This window comes from Mauremys reevesii, linkage group 2, assembly GCF_016161935.1.
Source record: "Mauremys reevesii isolate NIE-2019 linkage group 2, ASM1616193v1, whole genome shotgun sequence".
In the NCBI taxonomy this organism is placed as follows: Eukaryota; Metazoa; Chordata; order Testudines; family Geoemydidae; genus Mauremys; species Mauremys reevesii.
In genome coordinates, this window is record NC_052624.1 from 112,895,648 (window position 1) to 112,921,261 (window position 25,614).

Genomic DNA, 25,614 nt, shown 5'->3' on the forward strand with positions numbered 1-25,614 from the left:
TCTGAATTTATCTTTGTAACAGTCTAGATGAAACAAGGAAGCATAGTTATCAATTTGATTCAACCACATAAGTCCCTTTAATGTGAATGAGGAATTACTGGTGTACGTCCAGCAGAAAAGTAGACCCCCGTGTCTTCTTTCTTGAAATGGTACTAGAAAAAGTCTCAATGCTTTGAGTTTCTCTCACTCTCTCCCTCTTTTTCCATAGACTTTGTCCACTTTCGCTACACTTGTCTTCTCTTAGGTAAGTCAAGGCTCAAAGCTGCGTTTCTTCTTGTTCCAGAGAATGTGGAGGGATGTGACAAGATGACGGAAGAGATGCTAACTTTTGCAGCTTAGGATGTTGCAAAGATTTTGGTCTATGAAAAGAGCGTCGACTTTGTACACGCCTGGCTGCAGCAGATCTGTAGTGGGCTTGTGCATTAAGCAGCATTTTCTTCTCTTGGTTCTCCTTAGGGTTAGATTCCTCTAGCCTCTCTTGCCTATCTACAGAATTGTCTTGTTGTGAATTCACTGGCTCATAACTAGTTTCAGAACAATATCCTGAATTGACAGGTGGTTTGTTATTCGTTTCTGAGACTGCTTTCCAATAGACTTCTGTTAGGGTTGGGTCATAAGATGTCGTGTGCTCTGAGATAGTAGAAGGAGTTGTATTTCCTCGGTTTCCCAGTGAAGAACAGCTTTGCGCCCAGGGCCTTTGAAGGCAAGATGGAATGAAGTGGAGGGATGTCTCAGAAACAGAAGCATTTTGTTTTGCTTGGTCAGGTTTCCAAGGCAGCAGTTTCTCATCTGAGAAAGAGTATCCTGTCACTGCAGCACTATGGCTCGTGTCACCTACATTGGTAAAATTAAACACAGAAGTACGTAAACATTGACTTCTTGTACAAGCTTGATTTTCATTTGAAATATTGGTTTCGGATCAATCTCTTTGTGGTTGCTATTCTGCTGAAGGTCATGTATCTTTAGGAAGGTAAATCTGTTCTCAGAGTCAGTGGGTTAAACTCTGCCTCAACTCCCACCCTGTACAACCCTAGTGAAGCTAATGGAATTGCCCAGGGTGGAAGTCAAGAAAGAATTTAGCCCAGTGTTTGTCAAGTACATCAGCCTGTTCCAAATTCTTAGGAGACAGTGCCATCCTGTGGCCATTTAAATGTATTTATCTGTATAAGCAATTTTGCCTTGGAGTACTGAATTGTAAGGATCGGCTCCTTGGGTTCCAATGCTATTTTTACATTGGAATGTTTTACAGTATAAGATGCATCTAAAGGGATCATTGCAAGATCTTTACAATAAAGCTGAGGCTGCTTGGACCTTACTCTTTTTAAAACTTGTTTTAACCCACATGACAAGTTACTTTTATCCAGCACACATACTCCCAATTGCAGCCTTGAGGGAAACCACAGACAAAGCACAGTGACTGTAAATATACCCCACACATTTATCTGCACAAGAAGCTGTTATGTACCATTATATTATTCTAAATGATAAACTCAGTAACAATCAAGGCGATAGAATGGAATAAAGGACAAAGGTTAATAGAAGTTTAGCAAGTCATAAGAGACATAAGTCAATATTGTGCAATCTATGTATATATTTCCAGTGAAAAAGAAAGTTTCAGATACTTTCAATGTGAACAAGTGATGTGAGTGTCAGAGATATGTTTAAATTCTGGGATAGCATTTATTATATGTTTAATCCACTCAGTAGTTCCAGTACTATTTCATTCATCTAGCAGTAATTCCAAATGGCTATTTTTTTAAATAAGAAGAAGACTTATAATTGCAAATTGGCTAAACACAATATAAGACCAAAAGACAGCTGAACTCCACTCCACTGGTGAAAATGACACATCGTACTTCACTACCTGGAACTAGCTAAAGGCATCACTGCTCCTCATAAGATATGAGCCATGAGAAAAGGGAAATATAACTTTCTCTTTTTATTCCATTTCAGATGACTACGGAACTCCATTGCAGTCAGGTTTCTGCACTGCTCAGAGCCTAGGAAAGTTTACGTTCTGTGTTTCCTTTGAACTCAGGTGGCTAACAATCACTTCAAAAGGCATGAAGCTAGAGTAAATGCACGTCAGTCAGGCTCTAAATATGTACATACATTTTTCAGGACAATATTAATAGGAGGGAGTTTCCTGCTCATTTGTGACAGCCATACCCTGAGCTGAATAAACTGTCAGCACTTTATTCGAATATGGTTCTCCCCTTCTCAGCTGGAAGCACCCTCAAGTTATCTAAATAATTCAGTTGCTGGTGCAGAGATGACACTAGGCATTGTCTTTGTGCTTAATTATTCCACCATAGACCGTACACTTGTTTATTGTGCTTTGTTGCTAAATCTCTGCATTGCCCTAGGTTTGTGTTATAATGACTGACTCGTGACCTGAGCCATCTCATTTACAGCAATGCCTGTGCCAGTTATAGAAATATCTCAAACTGTGGACTGATTTTCTGTTGGGGGATTAAAGTGAGACTAAAATATTCATTTCACATGTGACTGAATTCAGATTTGAACTGATAACCTGTAGAAGTGACAACTTGCTGTATTGAGCAGCTACATTAAAATATTACTTAAAGTTTAAAAATAAGGTAAAGCTTTCCATAAATACACAAATTAAAATTTAACTCAGAATCAAAAGGATGTATTCTTCACACAATGCACAGTCAACCTGTGGAACTCATTGCCAGAGGATGTTGCAAAAGCCAAAACTATAACTGGGTTCAAAAAATAATTAAGTAAGTTCCTGGAGGATTGGTCCATCACTGGCTATTAGCCAAGATGGTCAGGTATGCAACCCCATGCTCTAAGTTTCCCTAGCCTCTGACTGCCAGAAGCTGGGAGTGGACAACAGGGGATGGATCAGTCAATAATTGCCTGTTCTGTTCATTCTCTGAAACACTTGGCATTGGCCACTGTCCAAAGAGAGGATATTGGGAAAGGTGGACCATTGATACGACCCAATATGGCCATTCTTATGGTGAAATGAATGTCAGTGCTCTAATAAAAATCTGGGGTCTAACTTCCCCAAGGTGTTGCCCTTATGTAGTCATCTCCACCTATACAAAGTAGATGCAATTTTTATAGAAAACTGTACCTGATTTTTAAACTTTATCTTAAGTAATGTATTGCTGTGGCTAGTAGTATTATTTATTAGTTGTGGCTAAATGCTCCATCCTTATTAGGCTAGGCACTGTACAAACACATAACAAAGACGACGCCTGCTTGAAGTTACTGGAGACAACAGTTTATCACTTTAGGAGATATTAGGTTAAATCTGAATTCAGTCTCATGTGAAGTGACTTCAGTGGGAGTTTCATCCCTGTAGCAGAGGGCAGAATTGGTCCCACAATATAAATTAAGCCATACAACAGAGTAAAACCAGGAAAAACAAATAGTACATAACCTACAAGTGCATGAAATGTTTTTGGTTTTAAAATAGCACAAGAAATGTTGAAACCCAAACAAAGGTCTGGTGTAGACCAGACAGCTGTGATGATTTACACCAGCAAGTGGTCTGGCCCTAAATATTTAAAGATAAGCAACTTTCTTTAAAAGTACCAGTTTCAAACTGGAGCCGAATAGCATATGTTCAGATGCAGAAAAATCAAGGAAGAGAAAGATACTTGAAAAAGACAAAAAGAGACAAGGAAAGCTGTCAGGAGGCCAGAGCAGACGAAGAGACTGATTAAAATAAAAATGAAGGTCAATTTTAAAATATTACATATTTGTTGTTTCTGGGAGGAAAGCTCTGGGTCGCTCCTCTGGGCCATCTGCTAGCAAAAAGGAATCTACAGACTTATTGCTGAGGCGAAAGGGGGTGAGCCGTCTGAAGTTGTCTGGAGAATACGGTAACTGTACTCGGGCCCTTTGTGATGGTACTACAGAATCTTCATCAGTTAACCATGGCGGGAACTTCATGTAGATACTTTGATCATCATCAGCTGAAAATGCTGGGTTATCAATTCCTACAAAAGTTTATGAGTGATAAATTCAGTTGGAAAATAAAATAACTGGCAGCAAATAGGATGTTTAGCCCAGGAATATCGCCATAATGAAATAAAACATAAACAAATATCGTTTTTCAGCTTTCTGCTCACATGCAGCGTTACTGCTGGTCATTTTGCTATTTTAAAAGTCTCAGTTGATTAAAAAACAAATCAAACAAACCAACAAAAAACCTGACTATCATTGGCAGTTATGGCTGAAGGCTCTGCCGACAACAAAACCTAAATGCACAGTTTATCCAAATGAACTGATTGGATTTAAATCAATCATACCAAATGTGCTCAGTTCTAGTTTTCTTTTAAATGTATCACTTTAAAAATGAAACATATTTGAAAGAGTGATACCAGGGCTAGACTGACCAGCTCTTTTGCATCACCCCAGTAATGCAAAGGAGATTCAAGCCTGGATTAACTAGCCCATTAAGACAGGTTTATGGCTTTTTGGCATCACTACAGCAGTCAGAGGATACTGGTGAATTTGGCTCCCCAGTCTCCGACAACTTATAGTGTAAACCCAGATAGTAAGAGTATATAACAGGACGGGGGTCTGATTCTCCTCTGACAACACTGCAAATCAATAATTCCACTAAAGTCAGTGGACTTACAGTAGTGTAAAATGTGTGCAAGAGGAGAAACAGGCCCAAACAGTCAAAAGTACCTTTTTTGTATGTGTGGAAACAGGTAACAAAGCCCTTTGAAAACAAATATCAAATCTGCACATGGTGAACCGTAAAATATTATTTAAAAAACCACAGTCTAGATCCAGTTTGAAACCTAATTCTTTTCTGGAGCATTATTAGTCACTTCATATGCACCCTAACACAGTATCCATTGGGGTGTGGTGTATTAGAACAGTTCTATCAGCATGAGTTTGGATATATTCAAACGAATCCAATAGAAGCATTATACTACACCACACCTTTACATAGCCTGCATGTGCCATGTGTTACAGAAAACAAACTACCGTATATACTTGTTCATAAGCCGATTTTTTTTAGTAAAAAAGGGAAGCACCAGAGAGGGGGGTCAGCTTATGAACGGGTATAGAGAAGGAGAGGTGGGACACAGCCCCTCCCCCAACAGAGAGTGCCAGGAGAGGCAGCACAGCCAGCAGAGCCAGAAGGGAAGAGGCGGGGCCAGAGTCTCTCCACTTCTGGCCACACTGCTGTCCCACCAGATTCTGAAGCCACTGCAGCTCCGGGGCTGGCAGACTGCAGCCATGCCGCTCGGCCCCGCCCCCAGAGCGGCTGTGGACACGCTGCCCAGCCCGCTGGAGCATGCTGCGGCCGCGCCGCCCGGTCTGGCCTGCCGGAGCAGGCTGCAGCCGCGCTGCCCAGCCAGCTGGAGCAGCTCCAGCCAGGCCAGAGACATCCTCCCCTGGCCCTCCCCAGATAAGGTGGGAAGGGATGGGATGGGAAGTGTGTGGGGATCCCGGGCTAGGGGTGGGGTCATCTGGGGTGTAGTCACAGGGGTTACTCCCGTGACTACCAGCTTCTCCTCTCCCAAAACATTTCCCCACCAGTTGCTGTCCCAGCCCATCAGGGTAAGCAGCTGGCGCACTGGGACGCTTTGTTTACTTAGGTTTACCTCTGTGCCTGCGGACGCTTGAGGTAAACAAACCATCTCGGCCCACCAGCAGCTTATCCTGGTGGCCCGGGAGCCAAAGTTTGCTGACCCCTGAATTATAGGGTCGGCTTATGAACGGGTTATAAAAATTTTCCATTTTTACTTATCCATCTTGGGAGGGTGGGCTTATAAACAAACCGGCTTATGATCGAGTATATACGGTACTATGTTGTGAGTCCTACTGGACCAGGACTAGAGAGAGGGAAAATTAACACATTTTAAAACCTTAAACATTACCTAAAATAGCTTCTTCTAGACAGAAACATGTCATGGTTTTAAAATCCGATGTCTTTGAACTTTCCAGGGCTGGAAGCAAGAGCTGTGTGGCCCACTGGAAAGCTGGGAAACCCCAGTGATGGAAAGACCCTGCTTCTAGCTCTGCAGGGTCACTAGAATGATATTAGAACTTATATTTACACTGGTCCAGGACTAACTATTGCCCGTTATGGGCCCCAGGACACCGTAATTTTGGGGAGAGACATTCCACATCAAGAAGAAACGAAGAAAACATATTTGAATCAAGTTGACCTATGTATTCCTGACAAAGCAGAAATCAATTCAAAATGGCTGACTGTTGGCTGACTGAAAATCAGGACAACTCTAGAATCATTTTTGCTGAGTCTAGAAGTGATTAGTCATTTCACAGCCAGGTTATGCAGTCATAACCACAACCTTTGTCAATATCATCAGTAGAAAGCTATTAACAAAAAATCCAATAAACTGCTTTGCAATTGAAGAAAATTCTGCATTTATGATCTATTTTCTTACCAGAGGTAGCATCTGTGCAATTCTGCTTGGTGACATTAGCTAAAAAGTCAACTCCTTTGTCCATATGAAGAGATTCATAATTTTCTTCTGGATCAGAAAATTCCACATCTGGAAGAAAATATAAAAAAATCAGTGTGCACTAGAGATTCCTAAAAGATTTGACCCAAAGTGTTATTTGGTAGCTTCTTGATGCTAGTGTAGCTATCAAAGATTTATATAGTAAATCTTTAATGTAAATCTGGGTAAATGTATGTTTTGAAAGCAATCATATCTTTATAACTAAATTCTGTACACATCTAATGTACAGTTTAACTAATATTTGATTTCTGGATCACTCCTGCATCAGTATCTTGTGCTGTAATTATGTTCGCTTTTCCAAACTAAAGGGGATTGGGCTAGATGAGTACTTGGATAGGAGAGGTGCATGAAAATCTTACAAACTGCAGCAAGTGCTGATTCAGAAGGTGGCACTTTTCTTGCTTACTCAGCACTGAAAGAAAGCCTTAGCATAGTGTCAGGGTCACTGTGCTGCTAGAGGTGCTCTCTTTCAAATGGGATACAAAATTGAGGTCCTGACAACTTGTGGTAATTAAAGATCCCATTGCATTTTCATAAAGGGATTAACATCGGTGCCCTGGATCATGTCAAACTTGGTTAATTAATTCCTGCCAATCTATGCTCCCCACTGCAGTGGCTATGATTTTCTTTCCCACCTCTCAACGCAAACCACTATGTAGTGCTGCTGTGTGTGGTTAAACACCTGCTGTTTCCCCCCAGAGGCAGCTCCATTTCAGTGGCTGGTGAAATGATCCCCGTACATTAAATCCCTTATCAACCCCTCTACGGAAAATCCCTTAATACAGGAGAAGGCCTAATTAGTTAATGTTTGGGAAACACTTTAAGATCAAAGGTGCTATAGAAGTATAATTATTATTCAGCCATTATATAGCTGCTGGCAATAAAAATAAATGCTAATAAACTGATAGAGAGCAAATACCTGAGCTCAGAGTTTCTACTTCCCACACCCACACTATTCCTGTGTGAAAGCTATGGGGAAAATTCTGACACCGCCCCTCTTCCCTCTACTTCACAGCCCTCTTTAAAATCAGCGGGGTTGCATGGGTAACTGAGGGGAGAATTTAACTCAATGCCTTATTATAACTTGCCATGGCAGGTGGCATCAGACACAACTTATTGTGATTGACAACAGCACCTGCAAAGAGACGGCTGAAACTCAGATCCAAGGATCTTTTTCTTTAAATGCAAAATTACAAGTGCAGAGTCTTTTCTTTCCCTCTTTTGTTAGGGACACTGCCAAGGCTAGCTGGCCCAAAGTTAGATTTGCTAGGGGTTGCATTTAGGGTTAGATTTGCACTGGGGTTGCATTTAGGGTAAAAGTCAGCACAGTATTTGGCTATACTGTCTTTCCATTCATGTTCATGTTATGCTGTCCTCCTGTTCCAGCCTGCTCGCTCTGCTTTCAGAGAAAGTACTGATATTTACAAGATGGCCTGGCCAAGTCATGAGGGGTGCATGTACATACCCGTGGGATCACAAAGGAAGCCATTATCATAGTTAGCTGTGGCATGTCATGAGTCAGAAGCTGAGATTTTGTTTATGTTGTGGCCTTCTTTATGGTGGCCTCCAATTATTTTTAGGATTTCAAGATTAAACATTGATTTTGTTAATGTTATTTATAAAGTAGGTTAAAGTTGTCTATGAAAATGTATTAATTTTTTAATGTTCATTACTTCCTTCCAAACACATCTGTTTTCAGCATGGAGAGGGGGAAATGTGACGTGGGTAGTAGTACATTTGTTAATGTCAACTTAGTTTTTTTTCCTGCCATGAAATTTCACAAGAACACTCTCCTCCAACAAAATACAAGTTGATTAAAAAAATCTGGTTAACTCAGGGCCACCCAGAGGGGGAGGCAAGTGGGGCAATTTTCCCCAGGCCCCGGGCCCCGTAGAGGCACCCACGAGACTTTTTCGGGGCCCCTGGAGCAGGATCCTTCACTCGCTCCGGGGAAACCTGGAAAACTCTTGCGGGGCCGGGGCTCCCAGAGCTTCTTCCGCTCTGGGTCTTCGGCAGCGGGAGGTCCTTCCGCTCCGGAGCGGAAGGACCCCCCGCCGCCGAATTACCGCCAAAGCAGGACCCGTCGCCGAAATGCCGGGTCTTTGGCGGTAATTCAGCGGTGGGGGCCCCCCACCGCGGGTCTTTGGGGCACTTCGGCGGCGGGTCCCGTAGTGGAAGGACCCCCCGCCGCCGAATTACCGCCGAAGCGGGGCTCCCCGCCGCCAAAGACCCCAGGCCCCCTGAATCCTCTGGGTAGCCCTGGGTTAACTACTCTTGTTTGACAGTGCAATTACCTTTTTCCTTCAAAGTAAAATCTTGCACTGGATTTTCTGAAGGTATTTTTCCATTTGGTATGGCATTACTATTTCTCTGAAAAAGTAAAACATTTCAAGTTACCGCAGACAGTGGTAGCTATGCAGTACACATTGTAGATAGAGATCCTGATTCCCCAGCTTTCTGCCAATCAGATGGAGTTCACCAACATAATACTGGAATAATGCAGTGGTGATCACGCCTAACTATTTTAAGCCTTTATTTTGTCTTTGCATAGAACTCCGATTGATGTTAGCGCAGACACACAACTCTATTAGTGGTATGTGACCAAGTTCCCGACTCCTTTTGCAATTGGGCAGGTTGGATTTGTCCCTCCTTCGTCCATGAAGGAGAAGCTGGGGTTTCATCTCCTCAAACCATCAGCCCCCCTGAGCTCCCTGCAACTTCCATGGAGACATAGGCGCCAACTTCCCCTCTTTCCCCTGGGTGCTCAACCCCCCCTGCGTCCCCCGCCCAGCCCCCGCTCCACCCCTTCCATAAGGCCCTGCCCCTTCCCTGCCTCTTCCCACCCCTTCCCAGCCCCCATTCCAATCCCACAGTGCAGAGGGAAATGGTGGGTACGTTCCACAAGATTGGTGAGGGTATAATGCCACCTCCAGTGCTGCCCCTCGACTCATCCCACATTTTGATCTCTCCCCTGGCTTGGGTCTCGATCGCCAATACTCCCTCTGAGGAGCTTCCACAGGGAAGAGATTGATGCTGGGAGCCAAAACTACCCTATGCTTCCTCAGGAATGGATCCTCTCGAGCACTGGGCCTTTTGTCTGGGTAAATGGCCCTAAGCGCACACCCCTTACCCTTTTTTGGCCCCGGTCTCTCTTGTGGCTTTTGTTGAGCTTTTTGGGCTGGTTTATTCCTAGTTTGGTACTCTTGAAAGACTCTAAGCGCTTCCTCATTGTCCTGTGGAAAATCTCCTTGTCTTGTTTTTCGTCTTCATTCTGAATGATCTCGTGCCGACTGTACAGATGTATGTGCTGTAGCCAGGAAGATAAAAGAACATTTATTTATATAGAAATGCAGACTGGGGCCCAGCACCAAGGCAACTGCCAAAACCAATCGATTACAAAAAGACAATTAATTACAAGTCAACACACTAACAGGATTCCAGGTAGTTAATTATTTCCTTCTTACCTATCAGTATGGTAATTTGAAAAATATTGATTGAAAGTCCTTCAGATTAATTACACTGGCTAGAACAGGTCTGGATTAAACAGCTCAGTCTTCCTAAAGTTCACATGCTTCATTTCACCCTCACCCAGCCAGTTAGCAATAACCAACCAGCAGAACACATCTGGGGCCCAATTCTGCAATCTTCTCTCACATGACTAGTGCCATTGAAATCAATGGGACTACTTGTATATTAAGGACTGCTCACGTGATTAAGGGTATGCAGGATCAGAGCCCATCTTCAGTTAATAATTGATTTTGCAGATTTGTCCTTTTATTTTGAGTTTCCCAACAATTTTCTGAATTTTGTTTCTTCTGGCTGTCAAATGAAAACATGGTAATCGCTGCAACTGTGCTCTCACCTCTTGTCTGGGTTTGTAGAGGTACTGCTGCAGTGTGTGGTGAGTGACTGTATCCTCTGTATCTCGTATGCTTTTTCTCCTCTGCTCTAAGGCTTGCATATCAAGACAAACGGAGCTGGCTTTTTCTCTCCTAAAGCAGAATATTAAAATATATACAACATTTTTCTAGATCACTAACTGGAGGAAAAAAAGTATGCACTGCAATATATTTAAACATGAAGATAAGTGTGGATGGAATAAAAACAAGTAAACATCATCATGGGTCAAGTGTAGTCTAGAGTGAGTGGGCACAATTCTTGTGGTAGCCTCTGGGCAGATTCAGCAGTGACATCACTGGTGGTGTAATTTGGTCTGGAAAAGCAGATAAATGACAAACTAGTGCAACCTGCAACAATTTAGCATTGATTGATCATCTGCTTTATCTTATAAACTTATGCCTGTTTGCTTCTTTTCCTGTTACATCTCATCCTTGTGCACCTGCAGGATGGAAGGTCTATTAATCTAGCTCAGTGGTTCCCACACAGTGGGGTCCCAGACCGCTGGGTGGTCTGCTATGGGTTATGGGACAGGGCCAGAACCTGCCGGAACAGCATTCTGGCACTTGTGCTGCAGGGAAGACACCGTTTTTCTCAGACACTGTGCATGAGAGGTCATGCTGGTAGGGGCGTTCTGGTCATGCCAGTACTTGCCCATTGAGAACTACACACTCTCTGTGAGGGTTTAGTAGTTCTTCTTCTGCCACAGATGTCAAGACTCACAACACTCACAAGTAATACCCCCATTTAGGGGAAACGGAAATTCAGATAAAGATACATGTATAAGGGTTTCAGGACTCTACAGTGAAGCTTGGGACTGAGCCCCTGGAATCCTGAGACCACTGAACTGAACTGTGTGTGTGTATTTTTGGAGGTGACATAACTAACTGAACTAATAGCGTAATAATGACATGAAACTTATGTATAAACAATGAAAGGGGTCTGGGATATTTAGTCAGATGCCAAAGGGATCCTCGGCAGAAAAAAGTTTGGGAACCACTGATCTAGGTCATTCACCCCCCATGCTATTAGTCACACTAGTTTTCTGTACCCGGGGAATACCAAATTCAGTAGTACTTGACCACTTACATCTGTGGTCAGACCAATTTGCATCTTATGAGTAGCAGCTGCCACTGTTTATATCACAGTTAAATTTATTCCAATAAATGTTATGTGCCATTTGTTTCTCACAAATGTGTGTATTTTTCTTTCCTAAAAGGTGAAAAGGTGACTTGAGACTAAACCTCTGGAATTTGCCCAGTGGTGAATACTGTAGGTAAGACCCACGTACTCTGCAGAAAGTTGGACCAATATTGTGCTGCACAGCTCTATAGTTTTTGTGGCATGCCTGTGCACCAGATGGAAAATTTGGTGGCAACTCCAGAAATATTCAAATGAGGAGATTTTTGTTGAATTAAATATGCAAAAGATAATACAATTGCCATAGTCTCTTCTGTGTTGTTTATGCTAGTATTGCATGCTTTATTTTTAACTCTGTCTCCACATTTTTCATATGCCACAGATATTTGTATTGACAATGCATAACTGCAGGGCAAAAGCTATCAGAGGGGAAGCTGGAGGTTTCGGCAGCTGGCAAGGGGACAGAAGAGGCCAAGTTCTACTATCCTTATTCAGATCAAATACTCCTAGAGTAGATCCACTGAAATCAGTGGGTCTACTCAAGAAGTAAGGTCCTACTTGTGACAGATTTTGCAGCATCTTTGGGGACCAACGTATTAAATTTCTGAAATATTTATGTTTGATTGTGTTCTGCTCCATGGGGGAGAGTTACCACAGCTCCTCCAGGAACTAAAAAACACTATGGGGTGATCACCCTGGGGATTGTAAACAACTCCAGAGAAACACCATCCCCTGGGGTGTTTGCACATACTGGTTCAGACTAGGTTTCCCAGAGACCCAAACAAAGAAAGGGCTTTGGGTATAAAAAGGCTGAGTTTGAACTAACACAGAGCCTTTTTTTCATTCAGCAAACGGACACGATCACCTGTCCAAGGGAGGGGTGGGGCCGAGCAACCCTTCGCTAACTAGGGCTTTGGCTTACTAGGGTCCATAAGACTAATGGGTGACCGCTGGTAAGCTTGCATATAGGGAACTTTTATTGTTTTTATATGTTTTCCCTGTAATGCTTTTACCCTAACAATAAATGTATTTTGTTTTGTGAAGGCTGATGTGTCACTGGTATACACTGTTGTAGCCCCTGGAGAAAGGTTAACCACAGGTGCTGGACCCCAGTCAGACCTGCTGGGGAAATCACACCGAAGTGCAGGAGGCCATAAGCCTAAACCCCTCATCCAGAGTGAGAGAGAAGCAGATCTCCACCCATGAGATATGGTGGCTGAGAGCCTGAAGCCTTATGTGGGAGCCGTCGAATCAGAGCATGGTGCTTGTGTGTCAAAGGTGCAGTTAAACTCTGAAACTGGGACACGGTTCAGTGCGAGTAACGGTGGAAGCATCTGGCCCAAAGTGTGGGAAGCAGTTTGGCATTAAGGGATAAGCACATTAACAGCTAGATACAATTAGCATTTTTTCAATGAAAAGTTTTGAATTGAAACATGGGATTTCAATATCAGTGATTTTTTGTGTGGAAACTTCATTTTCACCACTTTTTTCCCAAAATGAAAATGTTCAACAATTACAAAATTTTGCAAAAATGTCTGTTTTTAAATTGTAGGGAAAATACCACTTTCTCATTTAAAAAGAATCCTCCCCCTCCCCCATACTTTCTTCCACTAACTTTTTTCAGCATATGTGCGTACCATTTTTCAACCTGCACTATTAGCAGCATGTTTCTGCGGGAGAGCATCCCCCGCCGACGTAGTGCTGTCCACACCAGCGCTTTTGTTGGTGAAACATGTTTTTTTCACACCCCTGACCAACAAAAGTTTTGCTGACAAAAAGTGCTAGTGTAGACAAAGTCTTAGTTTCACCAATAGCTGGCTCTTAAAAATATAGGGCTACCTTTATTGGTACATTGCAACTATGCACCACTCTGCAATTCCAAGTGGCATAAATCTGGTTTAACTGGCAGGTTGTACCCAGTGTACAGCTGCTTTACATAATGGAAGTGGCACAAACTGCTTGAGCATACCAGGGAATATGTCTCATAATTTAAAAAAAGAAAAAGAAATTTTACAACATTTAAATAATGAATTCTGAACAAGAATTCCATGGTAAAGGGTGGATTCTGTGGCTCTGGCATCATGTAACACACAAGGCTCTGGCTACAGGGAGGGATGCAAAACTGTATGAATGATAAGCCCCTGTTCTTACACACTGGAACTTTCTGAAAAATTCACCCTTGGGGATACAGTTTTCATGCTTGGTCTCTGACCAAAGGAGAGTTTAGTTTGGAAGGTTTGTGTAAAATCATTTAGCTGCTTCTGATTTCCACAAAGGTAAAAAAATTACTCTTCCCATTTTTTAAAAATACTGCCATTCATTTTTCTGCACATATGTGATACTCTCTATTCCCATTTTTCTAGTTATACATGTAACCTTTTATATTTCTGTTCATGTCATAAAATGTATTCCATTAAACTCCCAGGAATGAGATAACCCTGAGGAAGGGTTCTCTTTGAACCTGGTGAAATACATAATGCGTATAATATGCTACTTTGATAGACTGACAATCTCTTGTAATATCCTGGAAAAACCTTACGGAATTAAAATAAACTTTACTGAATTAGGTTAAACCTCACTGAATTAGGGCAAATACCTTTGTAGGTCCATTGTATTAAAAATGCAATTCTGTATGTGTTATTGTCAAACTATATGTACTCTCTAGTAGAAGGAGGAAGATAGGCACTGACTCCAGGGGTGCTCCATGGCTGGAGAATCCATGGGGAAAAAATGGTGGGTGCTGAGCACCCACCGGCAGCTCCCCTATCAGCTCCACCCACCCCACCCAGAGCCTCCCACCCGTTGACGGGCCCCACGGATCAGTGCCTCCCCCTCCCTCCCCACACCTCCTGCCAGCTGCGATCAGCTCTTTCAGGGCTTGCAGGAGGTGCTGGGGGGGGAGGAGGAAGGAGGACGCAGTGTGCTTGGGGGAGGGGGCGGAACTGGGCGGGAAGAGGCGGGGTGAGGGTGGAGCATGGGCGGAGGTGGGTCCTTGGGGCAGAGCCAGGGGTCGAGCACCCCCCGGCACTTTGGAAAGTCGGCACCTGTGAGGAAGATGCTAATGTACTTCCTTTGTTATCAGCCTTTGAAGCCACCTCCTGGAGAGGGGCGTATATACTAGTTCAAACTGGATTCTTCATGAACCAAGAAAGACAAAGAAAGGATTTTTGGATAAATAGCCTGGTTGTAAACTGGCTCAGGGCCTTCTTCCTGATCCAGCAAATGGACAGAACCCCTGGTCCATGGAGAGCCCCAGCCGTTTGGGAAGGAGTTGGAAGGACTAGGCCTGCTGAAGCCCCATAAGACTGGGGGCCTGTTCTGAGCCGAAGCTGTGGTGAACTTGTAACCACAAAGAATCCTCGTGGGTGGGGTTTTGAAGGACTGCTCCTGCCAGAGTCCATGTTAGGGCTGGGGTGAACCCTTATTAGCATGTGTGTAGCTTCTTTTATTGTTTTTAATATGTTTTCTCTGTAATGCTTTTTACCTGAAGACAGGCTTGCACAGAAAGAACAGTGTGGGGTACCTGTCACTGTTGAAAATCACTCAGTTATCAGTCTCTAAAGAGAAAGCAACCAAGTCAGCATGGGAGCATTTGACACCCATTTTGTACTGGGGGTAAACACCCATTTTTTGTATTTAATCCTATATAACTCAAAAATTAAACAAAAACAGTCCCTAAAAAAAGTTACTTACAGTAAACAGGAGACAGAGGCCTCTACAGTACTTGGTCGAGGAGTGCTGAAGTCCACATTGACCATGTTGTCAGTACTTGAAGAACGAATAAAAGCCAGGGAACCTCTACGCTCTCCCTGTTCACAGAAAGAAATAAGGTGCATTACAGCTTAGCGGTAGGGCTTCAGTCAAAGCGTATATGATGTTAACACAGGTATACCTAGGGCTAAATTGTATAATATAAAAAATAGATGGCATCATTTTTTAAGCTTCTGTAGGCAAATAACCCATAAATACAACTTTCCTCTAGTTCTTTCATAACAGGAATAACATCTCTTTTTTTCATAGGGAGGGATAGCTCAGTGGTTTGAGCACTGGCCTGCTAAACCCAGAGTTGTGAGTTCAATCCTTGAGAGGCCATTTAGGGAACTGGGGTAAAAATCTGTCTGGGGATGTATCCTGCTTTGAGCAGGGGGTTGGAGAAGATGACCTCCTGAGATCCCTTCCAACCCTGATATTCTATGTGGTTTATTTCCCTGGGACAAAAGTCAACCTTGTATAGAGGGCCAGCCCAAAGCCATCACACTTAATAGTCCTAATTTGAAGACTTAAAGTGACATTTTAGGCTTTCTCCTTATCTTCCACAAATTGTACCCCTGCACCTCTAAAAGCCCTCAGTGAGAGCCACCAAAAGTTTGAAGTCCCCTTTCCACTATATAAAGGGATACTTCCAATACTGGGAAACATTTTTCATCTAATACCTTGCTAGCCACCTGTAAACATCTACTTATCTAGATTCTTATATTGGCACCCATATCTGTGCTAACTGAACACCTTCCAAGATATGACAGTAATCATTTTTTCTTCCTTCCCAGAAAGGAGGCAAATGTTTGGTTAGTCATGAAATGTATGCATGCATGCATGAGGAACTAAAGCTAAATTGAAAAGGTGAGCTTTGCTTTCAGTTCTGCGTGGTGATACAAAAGTGAATTCCTGCAAAACTTTTGTCTCCCATGTTCGCCAGTGCCCCCTGCTACTTGACATTTTCATTGTTCTGGTGGACTGTAGATAGTGAGTGAAGTCATGCTCCCAGAAGGAGAAAAAATTCTCTGGTAGTGAGGGGCAATCCCACATATGGTTTTGAATTGCAGCACAGAGATCTTGGACTGGACTCTATGTTTTAATGAGCGGTGAACAGAACATCTGTGGAAAAATATTTCCCCCACTGACAGAAGTACATTATTCTTAAGATCAAAGCTAACGTATTGTGATTTTGTAAGCTATAGCTCTATCATGACCATTTTACATGTCCATGCACAGCAAAGGAATCAAGAAAGCTTAAACATAGTTGTAACAGGGTGTGCTAAGCCAGAAGCTCACTCAACACCCTGTCACTCATATCCCTGCCAGTTTATATTAATTGAGCTCTGATTGAAAAACAAGCAGTTGACAGAGGAGGCAAATTAACTGAGTGGCAATACAGCTGAGAGGCTAATAGGGTTGAAGTATCCTCAGCAGCTAGACAGACAGGAGGGAAGCCCTGGAGAGAGTAGGATGCCTGAAGGAAGGAACAAGCAGACAGGACTGGTTGCTGTTCGTACTACTAGTGTACCCTTCCCCAGAAAGCAAGTGGGGAAGCTAGCTATTGATTGTAAATGTAATATATAATAGAGCACAGTGGTGGTTAAGAAGACCTGGAGTGGCTGTGGTCAGTTACTGGGGCTGAAAAGGACACTCAGGAGACCCGTGACAATGGTGGAGAAAACCTATGTTCCAGGCAGCACAATCACCTACGCATAATTTATAGTAATTTATGTTCTAAGCAATTTGGAACCATTCCATGGCATTAGAAAAATCACTGTGACATCTGAAAACAGAAACACCTACATAAATATTACAGTGAAATGGAAATCAGATATTTAAGGTACCTAAATGTGAGGTTCATAATTATATTACTGCTAGAGCTATTACTGATTGAAGCATGAAATGTTTTTTAAATGACTCCCATGACACTTAAATGCATGAAATGGGGCTACAGATATTTCTGGTCACAGGTAGAAATGTCCTTCTGTGGACATTCATCTGCAGTTATACTTCTGGAGGCCTTTCTGTGTGTGATAACTAGAACAAGACACTTTGACCTAAGCTCTCAGTCTAGATGTGGTTCTAGCTATTAGTTGAAGACTGCCTATGTGCCGTGGATCAATGAAGCCTTCTTGCTCAATATCCAGACTAATGGGCTAGGCTGGGGAGAATAACAAGGAGATTTTTGGCCTGCTGGTATCCAGGAATTGGTAGGAATTTGAGAGGCCAGCTGTTCTCAGACTGTGGTGTCTGGAGTCCTTCTTGGTGTTCCGCAGAATTAAACAATTAGAGAACCAACAAATAGGTGGTAGAGCAGGAAAAGTTGGTCCCAGAAAAAGACTGTTGTCTTGTGACATGGCTCACAAAATGAAAAAGCTTTTGGATTTTGGATTTTGCCCGTGAGTAACATTGAATTTGCTAGTGCAGCAAAAATGTTTTGTGTTTTGGTGTTAGTTTTTTGGGAAGCCAATGAACCAAAAAACAAAACAAAACAAAACCCCAGCTCTTTATCAAGCTTGTAGTTCATTTGGCTACAAAAATAAGCTCAACCTTGAGGCTAGCCCCCAGATGCTCTCAGTCTGCAACTGCCGTCTGCACTGCTTACTCTAACTTGAATTTCTGCACAAGCCGTCACTGGAAAGCACACTATTGCTTCAGCCACAGCTTGTTTAATTATTCATAGGGAGCCAGATTCTGCCACCTTTACACATGCTGACTAGCACATGCTCACTTGCATAGCTCCCGTGAAACCATGGTACTACTCAGCGCATGGGGAGGCAGAAGCCAAGCTCCTAAATGATACCTACCAGAACAGAACAGTGACATATACAGGACCCAGTGGTACAGAGGAATTTAGAGGTAATACAATGAACCACAATGACATAAATAGGTAACAACGGGACACAATGCACTTCAAATACCATTTCACTGTAAAAGTAGATTTGCTTTTGATTCAGCTCTCCTAATACATGGAAGTTAAGAAATCCTGCAATATTCAAAACAAAGAAATATGATGTTACAGTGTGTAAGAAAAGATGTTTAAAAGTACCTCAGCCACATAGCTAATAGCATCCTTCAGGTTGAGCTCATGGAAAATATTAAGAATCTGGTCTCTTGATTTTTGAGCAGACCTTCTCATCAGTACTTTACTGAGGATTTTCCGATCAAAATTGGACCACCTAGTGATTTAAACAAAGAATTTTAACAGCAGCAATCAATTTAAATGATAGTTAGCATTTTTAGTTTTGCTTGAACAGCTGTTCCTTTGAGTTAAGCATTTTTATACAGTAACTCCTTGCTTAACGTTGTAGTTATGTTCCAGAAAAATGCGACTTTAAGCGAAACGATGTAAAGCGAATCCAATTTCCCCATAATAACTAATATAAATAGGGGGTGTTCCAGGGAAATTTTTTTCACCAAATGACTATATAAGTTTTAATCAAACAATTTAATACTGTACACAGCAATGAGGATTGTGAAGCTTGGTTGAGGTGGTGGAGTCAGAGGGTGGGATATTTCCCAGGGATGCCTTACTGCTAAATGATAAACTAGAACAGCTGAGCCCTCAAGGGTTAACACATTGTTGTTAATGTAGCCTCACACTCTACAAGGCAGCAGAAATGGAGGGAGGGGAGACAGCATGGCAGACAGACACAGAGACACACACCCTGTGTGTGAGAGAGATGCCCATTGCCCCTTTAAGTACACTGACCCCACTTTAAGTACATTTCCTTTTTAATTAGATCAGGAAGCTGAGACAGCCGCTGCTGCCAGAAAGTTCCCTCCCATGTCCCCCACTGCTCTGTGGAGATGGGGTAAGGGGAGGGCAGGAGCAGGGGGGAGGGGGACACTCTGACTTTAGCACCCCTTCCCTCCCACCTTGTACAGTAAGCAAGAGGCTCCCGGGAGAAGCTCCAAGGCAGAAGGCAGGAGCAGCACAAGGCAGTGGGAGGAGGGACAGCTGAACTGCTTCAACTGATAGCCTGCTGGGCAGCTGCTGCACAGGGAACTTAGGGGAGCAAGGAGCTGAGAGGGGGGCTGCCGGTCCACCCTGGTTCCAAGCCCCCACCAGCTAGCTCCAAGGGGCTGCTCTTCCTGCAAGCAATGGACAAAGCAGGCAGCTGCCAAACAATGTTAGAAGGGAGCATTGTGCAACTTTAAATGAGCATGTTCCCCAATTGATCAGCAACGTAACAACAAAACAACATTAACCGGGACAACTTTAAGTGAGGAGTTACTGTACACCTTATCGGATAATAAACACAAGGAAATATGTTTTGTTGCTTTATTTCTATAAATAACAGTTAAAGCACATTTGTAAAAGCCTTATATGGAGTTACACAATTCACAACTATCTTTTGAGGGGTGCAGCCACCAGGCACAGCTGCTGCAGAACAACAGCAGTAAGAGGTTTGTGATTAGAGTATACAAAATGGTTCTAGTTTCAAAATCAATAGGATATACCATACACCAGGGAATAATGCCATTTTATTTTTCTACTTCTGACTATTCGATTGTATCTTTAAGAGCCTTTAGGAACCCTCACAGTAAAAGTTAAAAAATCTCTTTCCTTATATGTAAAAGAGTTTACCTTCAGTAACAGATGATTTTTTTACCCAATGTCTTGTAGGTTGGCCCCACTGAGAAGCCCCTGCATACCCCAGTGAATTATTCTCAGATATTGAGGTGGTGCCTGTTCTCAGTAACTTTGAGATTGCATTTATTCAGGAGATCTTGGTCACCAAAGCAAATAGTCAGCCAAGTATCTAGATTAGGTCGGGCCTTTCCTCCTTTTTCAGGGAGGCCCCCCTCCTACGTTGAAGTAGTCAGGCTCTGTCTGGCCTGTGACTTTAAAAGCCTCAGCTTCATCACCATCACAGCCAACGCGCCACATCTAAGGAAATGTCCTCTTATTTCCTCATCGTCAGAAATTCATTCCCAATACCCAAATCCAGGACAGGATTCCTGGTTACCCAAGGGAAAATGGCTTTTCATAAACACATCATTGTAGGAACAAATGGAAATCTCTCTTTACTCTGCTATGCTAAGGAGCATTAAATGTTATCTTAGGTGTACAAATGTCATCTATTATGGCAGAACAAACCATAATAGGTGACATTTGTATAGATTCCAGAGTTCCAGATTCTCTCAGAAGCTGGTTTGAACAACGCTCCCCTCAAACTTCTGGTCTCTCCAAGCTCTCTATTTCAGCCCTACTGCAGCATTGCTACACTGAACAGAGGGGAAAGAAAGAGTTTGCTTTAAGCCCCTGGCTGAAAGGGTTTCCCATCCTCAAGTAGCACTATAAGAAACTACATTTCCAGGTTTAAATAGTCTTTTCCCTTTTATTCTCCTTCCCTGCTCTAGTTCTCAAAGTCTGCCCATCGCCGTGGTTTCTGAGCACTTTCATTATAATCCATTATATATAATTGAAATGAAATTGTGAAAATATTTGGAAGCTGAAGAACCTATTGTCCAAGGAGGTAACATTTGTGTGTTTCAATTTGGAACAGATTAACATCCTTTCCCATACACACAAATATGGTTCCTAAAGTGGGTATCAGAGGGGCTAAAATTGTGTGTTCAGTTCAAATCCTGTACAAATGGCCACCTCTCAAATAATTCTACACGGGCATAGATCCCTAGATACGGATGATGACATTAGCAAAGGCCTAATCCCAGGCCTTAGTTGTGACACTGAAAAGGTTCCATTGGTGGGAGATGGACAGTCCCCAAAATCCACAGTGGATTATCAACCGGTTAAAGTGTTATAAACTGAAAAGATGGTGGTAACATCCCAGATTTTTCACTTGGACAGCCTCAAACACTTAAAAGTCATAGTTTACAAAAGGGATTTTCTATCTAAAATAAACAAAATTGGTTCTCCAGGAAATGATTACTGAAGCAGAGGAGGGCAAAGGTGTTTAATCTGTGAATTGCCATTAGAGTCTTTCTCACAGTGATGAAATCGATGAAAATAGCCAGTGTAGTTTCATTTTCCAAGATGAATGGAATGCAAAAATGTAAACAAACTGGATCAATGTTGAGAAGTATATTAGAATTTTAAAAAATCTTCCTGTTGAATATTCTAAATGGTTTCTAACTGCGCAGGTAATGCACATTTTTGCAACAATGTGGTTTTTATCTAGTGTGATTAACTCCAGAAAGTCAGGGAGTGGGAAGTGAGGGGTGGAGCGGGGGAAAGGGACCAGTGTCACCCAAGCTGTCTCCGTTCAGTTATTCCCTAAAGACCCATTTCACTCATCAAACAGATGTAAGCAAAGCTACCACTATGTTAATACATTCTCATTTCCTTAAATATCCCAGGTCAGTAAAATAAGGGCAGCTAACACTACTTACTTGTCTCGCAGATAATTATGTCCTATTTGTCCAGATATGTCTTCAACAGCAGAAAGAATGTGATCAAAAGCCTATCAAAAAGGAACATAAAATAAATATTGTGTGGAAGTTAAGGGCATTGCTATTAAATAGTTTAATTCATATGGGGTCATATTTGGTGTCTTTCCAGAACAATGTTATGAATACCAGTGGAATTACTTCCTGTGTACATGAGTGTGCTGAGATTAACGTCTAATTTTCCTACAGATGCAGGCCCTTATTCTCCTCTCATACCAGTTCTATCACTGTGCTATCCACTGAGTACTCCTGATTTACCCGAATCTAAGTAAGAGGAGAATCGGACCCCATTTTGTTAACTCTCAGTTTTATTGCCCCTTCATCCTAATCCCACTTTTGCATCTCCTTCCTTTTTGCTTTCAGAAGTGCATGAGGTATTTGTCTTTTCTTAATCAGCTGAAGGTTTCTTTCTTGTTGCTTCTAGCTCCTTGCCATACTCTTTGAGAATGAATATTTCCCTCAGTGTAGTGTGAATACCAATCCTCTTTTATTATCACTGTAAAACACTCAACACCTTGGGTAAATCTTTGTCCTCAATTGTTCCTTATTTACACTGGTGTAACTCCACTCCACAGAATTACTCCCACTCAGATTTACACCAGTGTAATTGAGAGCAGAATTTGACTTTTCATTTCTAGGCCTTCTTAATCTTTACTCTGAAAAGCTGACTGATTTATTGGAGATCTACAGCATGACAGGTTTAGTTTAGTTAGATTAGTGCACACCGTGACTGGTGCACTTGATCAGCATTATTACTGAATATAATATATGCATGGTGCTCAAGATCACCTCACCAGATCTATACAGCAGAGAGTTAGGGATGTACAGAATAAGGTATGATAAGTCAGGTACCTCGTTACCATTGGTTGGGAATGTATACTACGCTATCTTGAGGGTGGTGCTTTGGGTGCCCTTCCTAGGAGCTCCTGGAGGCATTGTGCTTCCCTGAGACACAATCCCTACTGGAACTCACACTGTAGTGGAGCAGCATTGCACTGCATCTAAAGAAGGGCTATGGCTAATGCCATAACGAAGCCCTCAACTTGCTACTCACACACCAAAGGTACTTCACAAATACACAGCTGGAAGGTATGATTTTATGTGTCGGGAAACTCTGAAAGAACAAAGTATATAGGGTACTTCTGGGTGTTTTGTATTCTTTTCCTTCTCTGCCATGAGTATTTTGTAAGCTTTCCTCTTGGTGTAAGACAGACACCATCTCAGCTGACAAGCAACAGTGTGCTCAACATCAGATGTATTCAGAAGCATTAGAACTGGAGTCCACTGAAACTCAAGGATCCAGCAGGGGGCCACAGTGGTATATGCAGGACCAGACTAAGGTTTCCAAAGAGGCAGAGGTGGATGGGACACACCTCTCAGACTTGGCACTCTGTCTACATGAAAAAACTTAAGGCCACATCAAGAGGTAAGTACTGTGTTTGTGAGTTGAACTGTTAACATGCTTAATTGGTTACCTTTCCCTCGTGTATAACGTATCCACTGTTGCAATGAAAAATTGTTGCGAGTTACTAATTCACACTAGGTAACGTCTAGTTTTAAAACTATCAGAACGATGCAGACTTGACAGCATTCATTATTGGGTTCAATACCAGGGTAACTGGGTGACATTTATGGCCTGTGTTATACAGGTCAGATTAGATGATCTAATGGTCCCTTCTGACCTTGAGCGCTATGAAAATATTCAGTACAGGAAGGAGTTATGTAAAAAGTGTATTAGGACCTTCTCTTAAAGGTGAATTTCAAGAGATCTGAAGGTGAAGAGTCTTTAAAATTCTAGGACTGCAAAGGTGCAAGACATATGGGGTGTGAACAGCATTCAGTCTTGATTAGAAACCTGTCTCTGCTAATTTGTAAATTAGCACTTACACTGGACTATACGCTACTGTTTATGTAATATGCAAGTTATATGTTCTCATAATTGCTTACCCGGTAATTGTCCCTTACACAGATAAACCAATATTAAGAGTTAAAGTTTTGTCTTTACAGTAAACTTATTTTCATATGCTTCAACTGACTTGCCCAAAATCAAGCCCCTATGTCCCAACCACTAATTCTTCCACATGAACAATAATGGGCCCCATTACCCCACGAGGCTGAGCAGGTTGTCTCCCATCCCCAGAGGGTTTAGGAAGTAAAAAACGTAGCCAGTTGGGCATCCCGCCAAGCAATGTGAAGAGTAACCAGAAAACAACTGGGCAAGCCAGTTCATTATTGATAGAGCTGATAAAAATTACTTTGATCTTGAAGTATCAGAGGGGTAGCCATGTTAATCTGGATCTGTAAAAGCAGCAAAGAGTCCTGTGGCACCTTATAGACATGCATCCGACGAAGTGGGTATTCACCCACGAAAGCTCATGCTCCAATACGTCTGTTAGTCTATAAGGTACCACGGGACTCTTTGATCTTGAAATTAGTTTTTGTCAAAAGGGGAAATCATTTCATGAAATTTCTTTCCTGGTTTTTGATCAGCTCTAGTCATTTCTATTGGAATCACAAACCCCCCTGATATTGCTATTACAATCTTACTCTGCCATGGAGTTTCTCATTCAGTTTGGGCTCTCTGTGCTCACTTCTCTTCACTTTTAGCCACTGTACCAAAGGCTTGATTGTCAAACCCTAGATAACAAGACATTAATAAAAATTTTAAAATCATCTTACGAAGAATATAAATCTACTCTCAATCTGTTCTGAAAAGCTGACATGTTAAGAACATTATAATCTATCTGAGCTGGATCCTTAGCTGGTGTCAGTCACCTTAGTTCCACTTAAGCAAATGTTGATTTATTTATCCAGAAATTGTGATTTCATGTAGAATTATGTTTTTTTCCATTCCTTTTTTATACCCTTTAAAAACATGTGTCAGAGGGCATATGCTAAAACAGTTTAATATTTGTAATTACCAGTAAAAAGACTGCTTCCCTTGGTTATTCAACTGAGGGGAAGGATACCCATTCAAATATTAACCTGAGCGCTATTAATACACTGCAGTTGTTAAGGCTGAACATTTTTTAGCACACAGCAAATTGTGTTTTGTCCCCTGTGGTGCCACGTGAAAACATAAAATGGGATCTTTGCTACTAAAATTACAAAGCCAATTATGTTTTTGGCTCACTGAAACAGTACCTCACCTACAGCTGAGAACTGCTTTAAATGGAGGGGCACGTCCATACCTTTTAGACCTCCTCCTCCTCTTTTTAAGAAGCAGAAGCAAGTAATTCAATTACCTGGAATATAACAGTAAAGAACACAACAATGATAGTTGTGCTGACAAATAGGTTTTTCTCTTTCACTTTTTTCTCATCCAGAAGTGCAACTAGAGCAAAAGCAACAGCTCCCCGTAGTCCACCATACGACATTACCACTTGATCTATTATTTCCAGCTGGACCACTCTGTAGTGGTTTAGAACCCATGTCTGTATCACTACACCTATAAAAACAAAAGTGACAGGCTCACTGAAGTGTAACAGAAAGGGATTAACCACCTTCCTTTAAAAACAAACTTTCTGTTACATTCATTACTCTCTTCCTTCCAGTAGGTTCTAAGGTCCTACTTCCTTGTGACCACCCCCCTCGCTTCCAACCAAAGGAAACGGATGCAGTTCTCTCCAGCAATCAGCATCCCTGCTCTGAGTGTTGGCCAGAAGGGTTAATTTTGGAGTGACGTCCCTGCAGTGTGGGAACACTGGGTGAAATTCTGGCCCCACTGGGTGTAGGGTGACCAGATGTCCTGATTTTATAGGGACAGTCCTGATATTTGGGGCTTTTTTCTTATATGGGCACCTATCACCCCCCACCCCGTCCTGATTTTTCACACTTTCTATCTGGTCACTCTAACTGGGTATGTCTACACAGCAAAGAAAAACCCACAGCTGACTCGGGGTCACAGGGCTCGGGC

At 42.3% G+C, this 25,614-nt stretch overlaps 1 protein-coding gene across 9 annotated transcripts in view; it reads right to left on the minus strand.

Annotated features, from left to right (window-relative positions):
* Positions 1–698: 698 nt before the first annotated feature.
* SLC9A3 (solute carrier family 9 member A3) overlaps positions 699–25,614 on the minus strand; it is a 215,276-nt gene continuing 190,360 nt past the window's right edge. For 8 of the 9 annotated variants that reach the window (XM_039526818.1, XM_039526817.1, XM_039526815.1 and 5 more), the window contains 11 exons: positions 24,944–25,146; positions 24,246–24,335; positions 21,642–21,712; positions 18,331–18,460; positions 15,219–15,334; positions 10,351–10,480; positions 9,619–9,795; positions 8,783–8,858; positions 6,411–6,518; positions 3,734–3,977; positions 699–834 (listed from right to left, as the gene is read on the minus strand). In XM_039526818.1, the coding sequence (XP_039382752.1) occupies positions 831–834; positions 3,734–3,977; positions 6,411–6,518; positions 8,783–8,858; positions 9,619–9,795; positions 10,351–10,480; positions 15,219–15,334; positions 18,331–18,460; positions 21,642–21,712; positions 24,246–24,335; positions 24,944–25,146 (1,349 nt within the window). In that variant the 3' untranslated portion in view covers positions 699–830. Of the gene's footprint in view, positions 835–3,729; positions 3,978–6,410; positions 6,519–8,782; positions 8,859–9,618; positions 9,796–10,350; positions 10,481–15,218; positions 15,335–18,330; positions 18,461–21,641; positions 21,713–24,245; positions 24,336–24,943; positions 25,147–25,614 lie in introns of those variants that run through there. The other variant, XM_039526812.1, reaches the window with a different exon arrangement.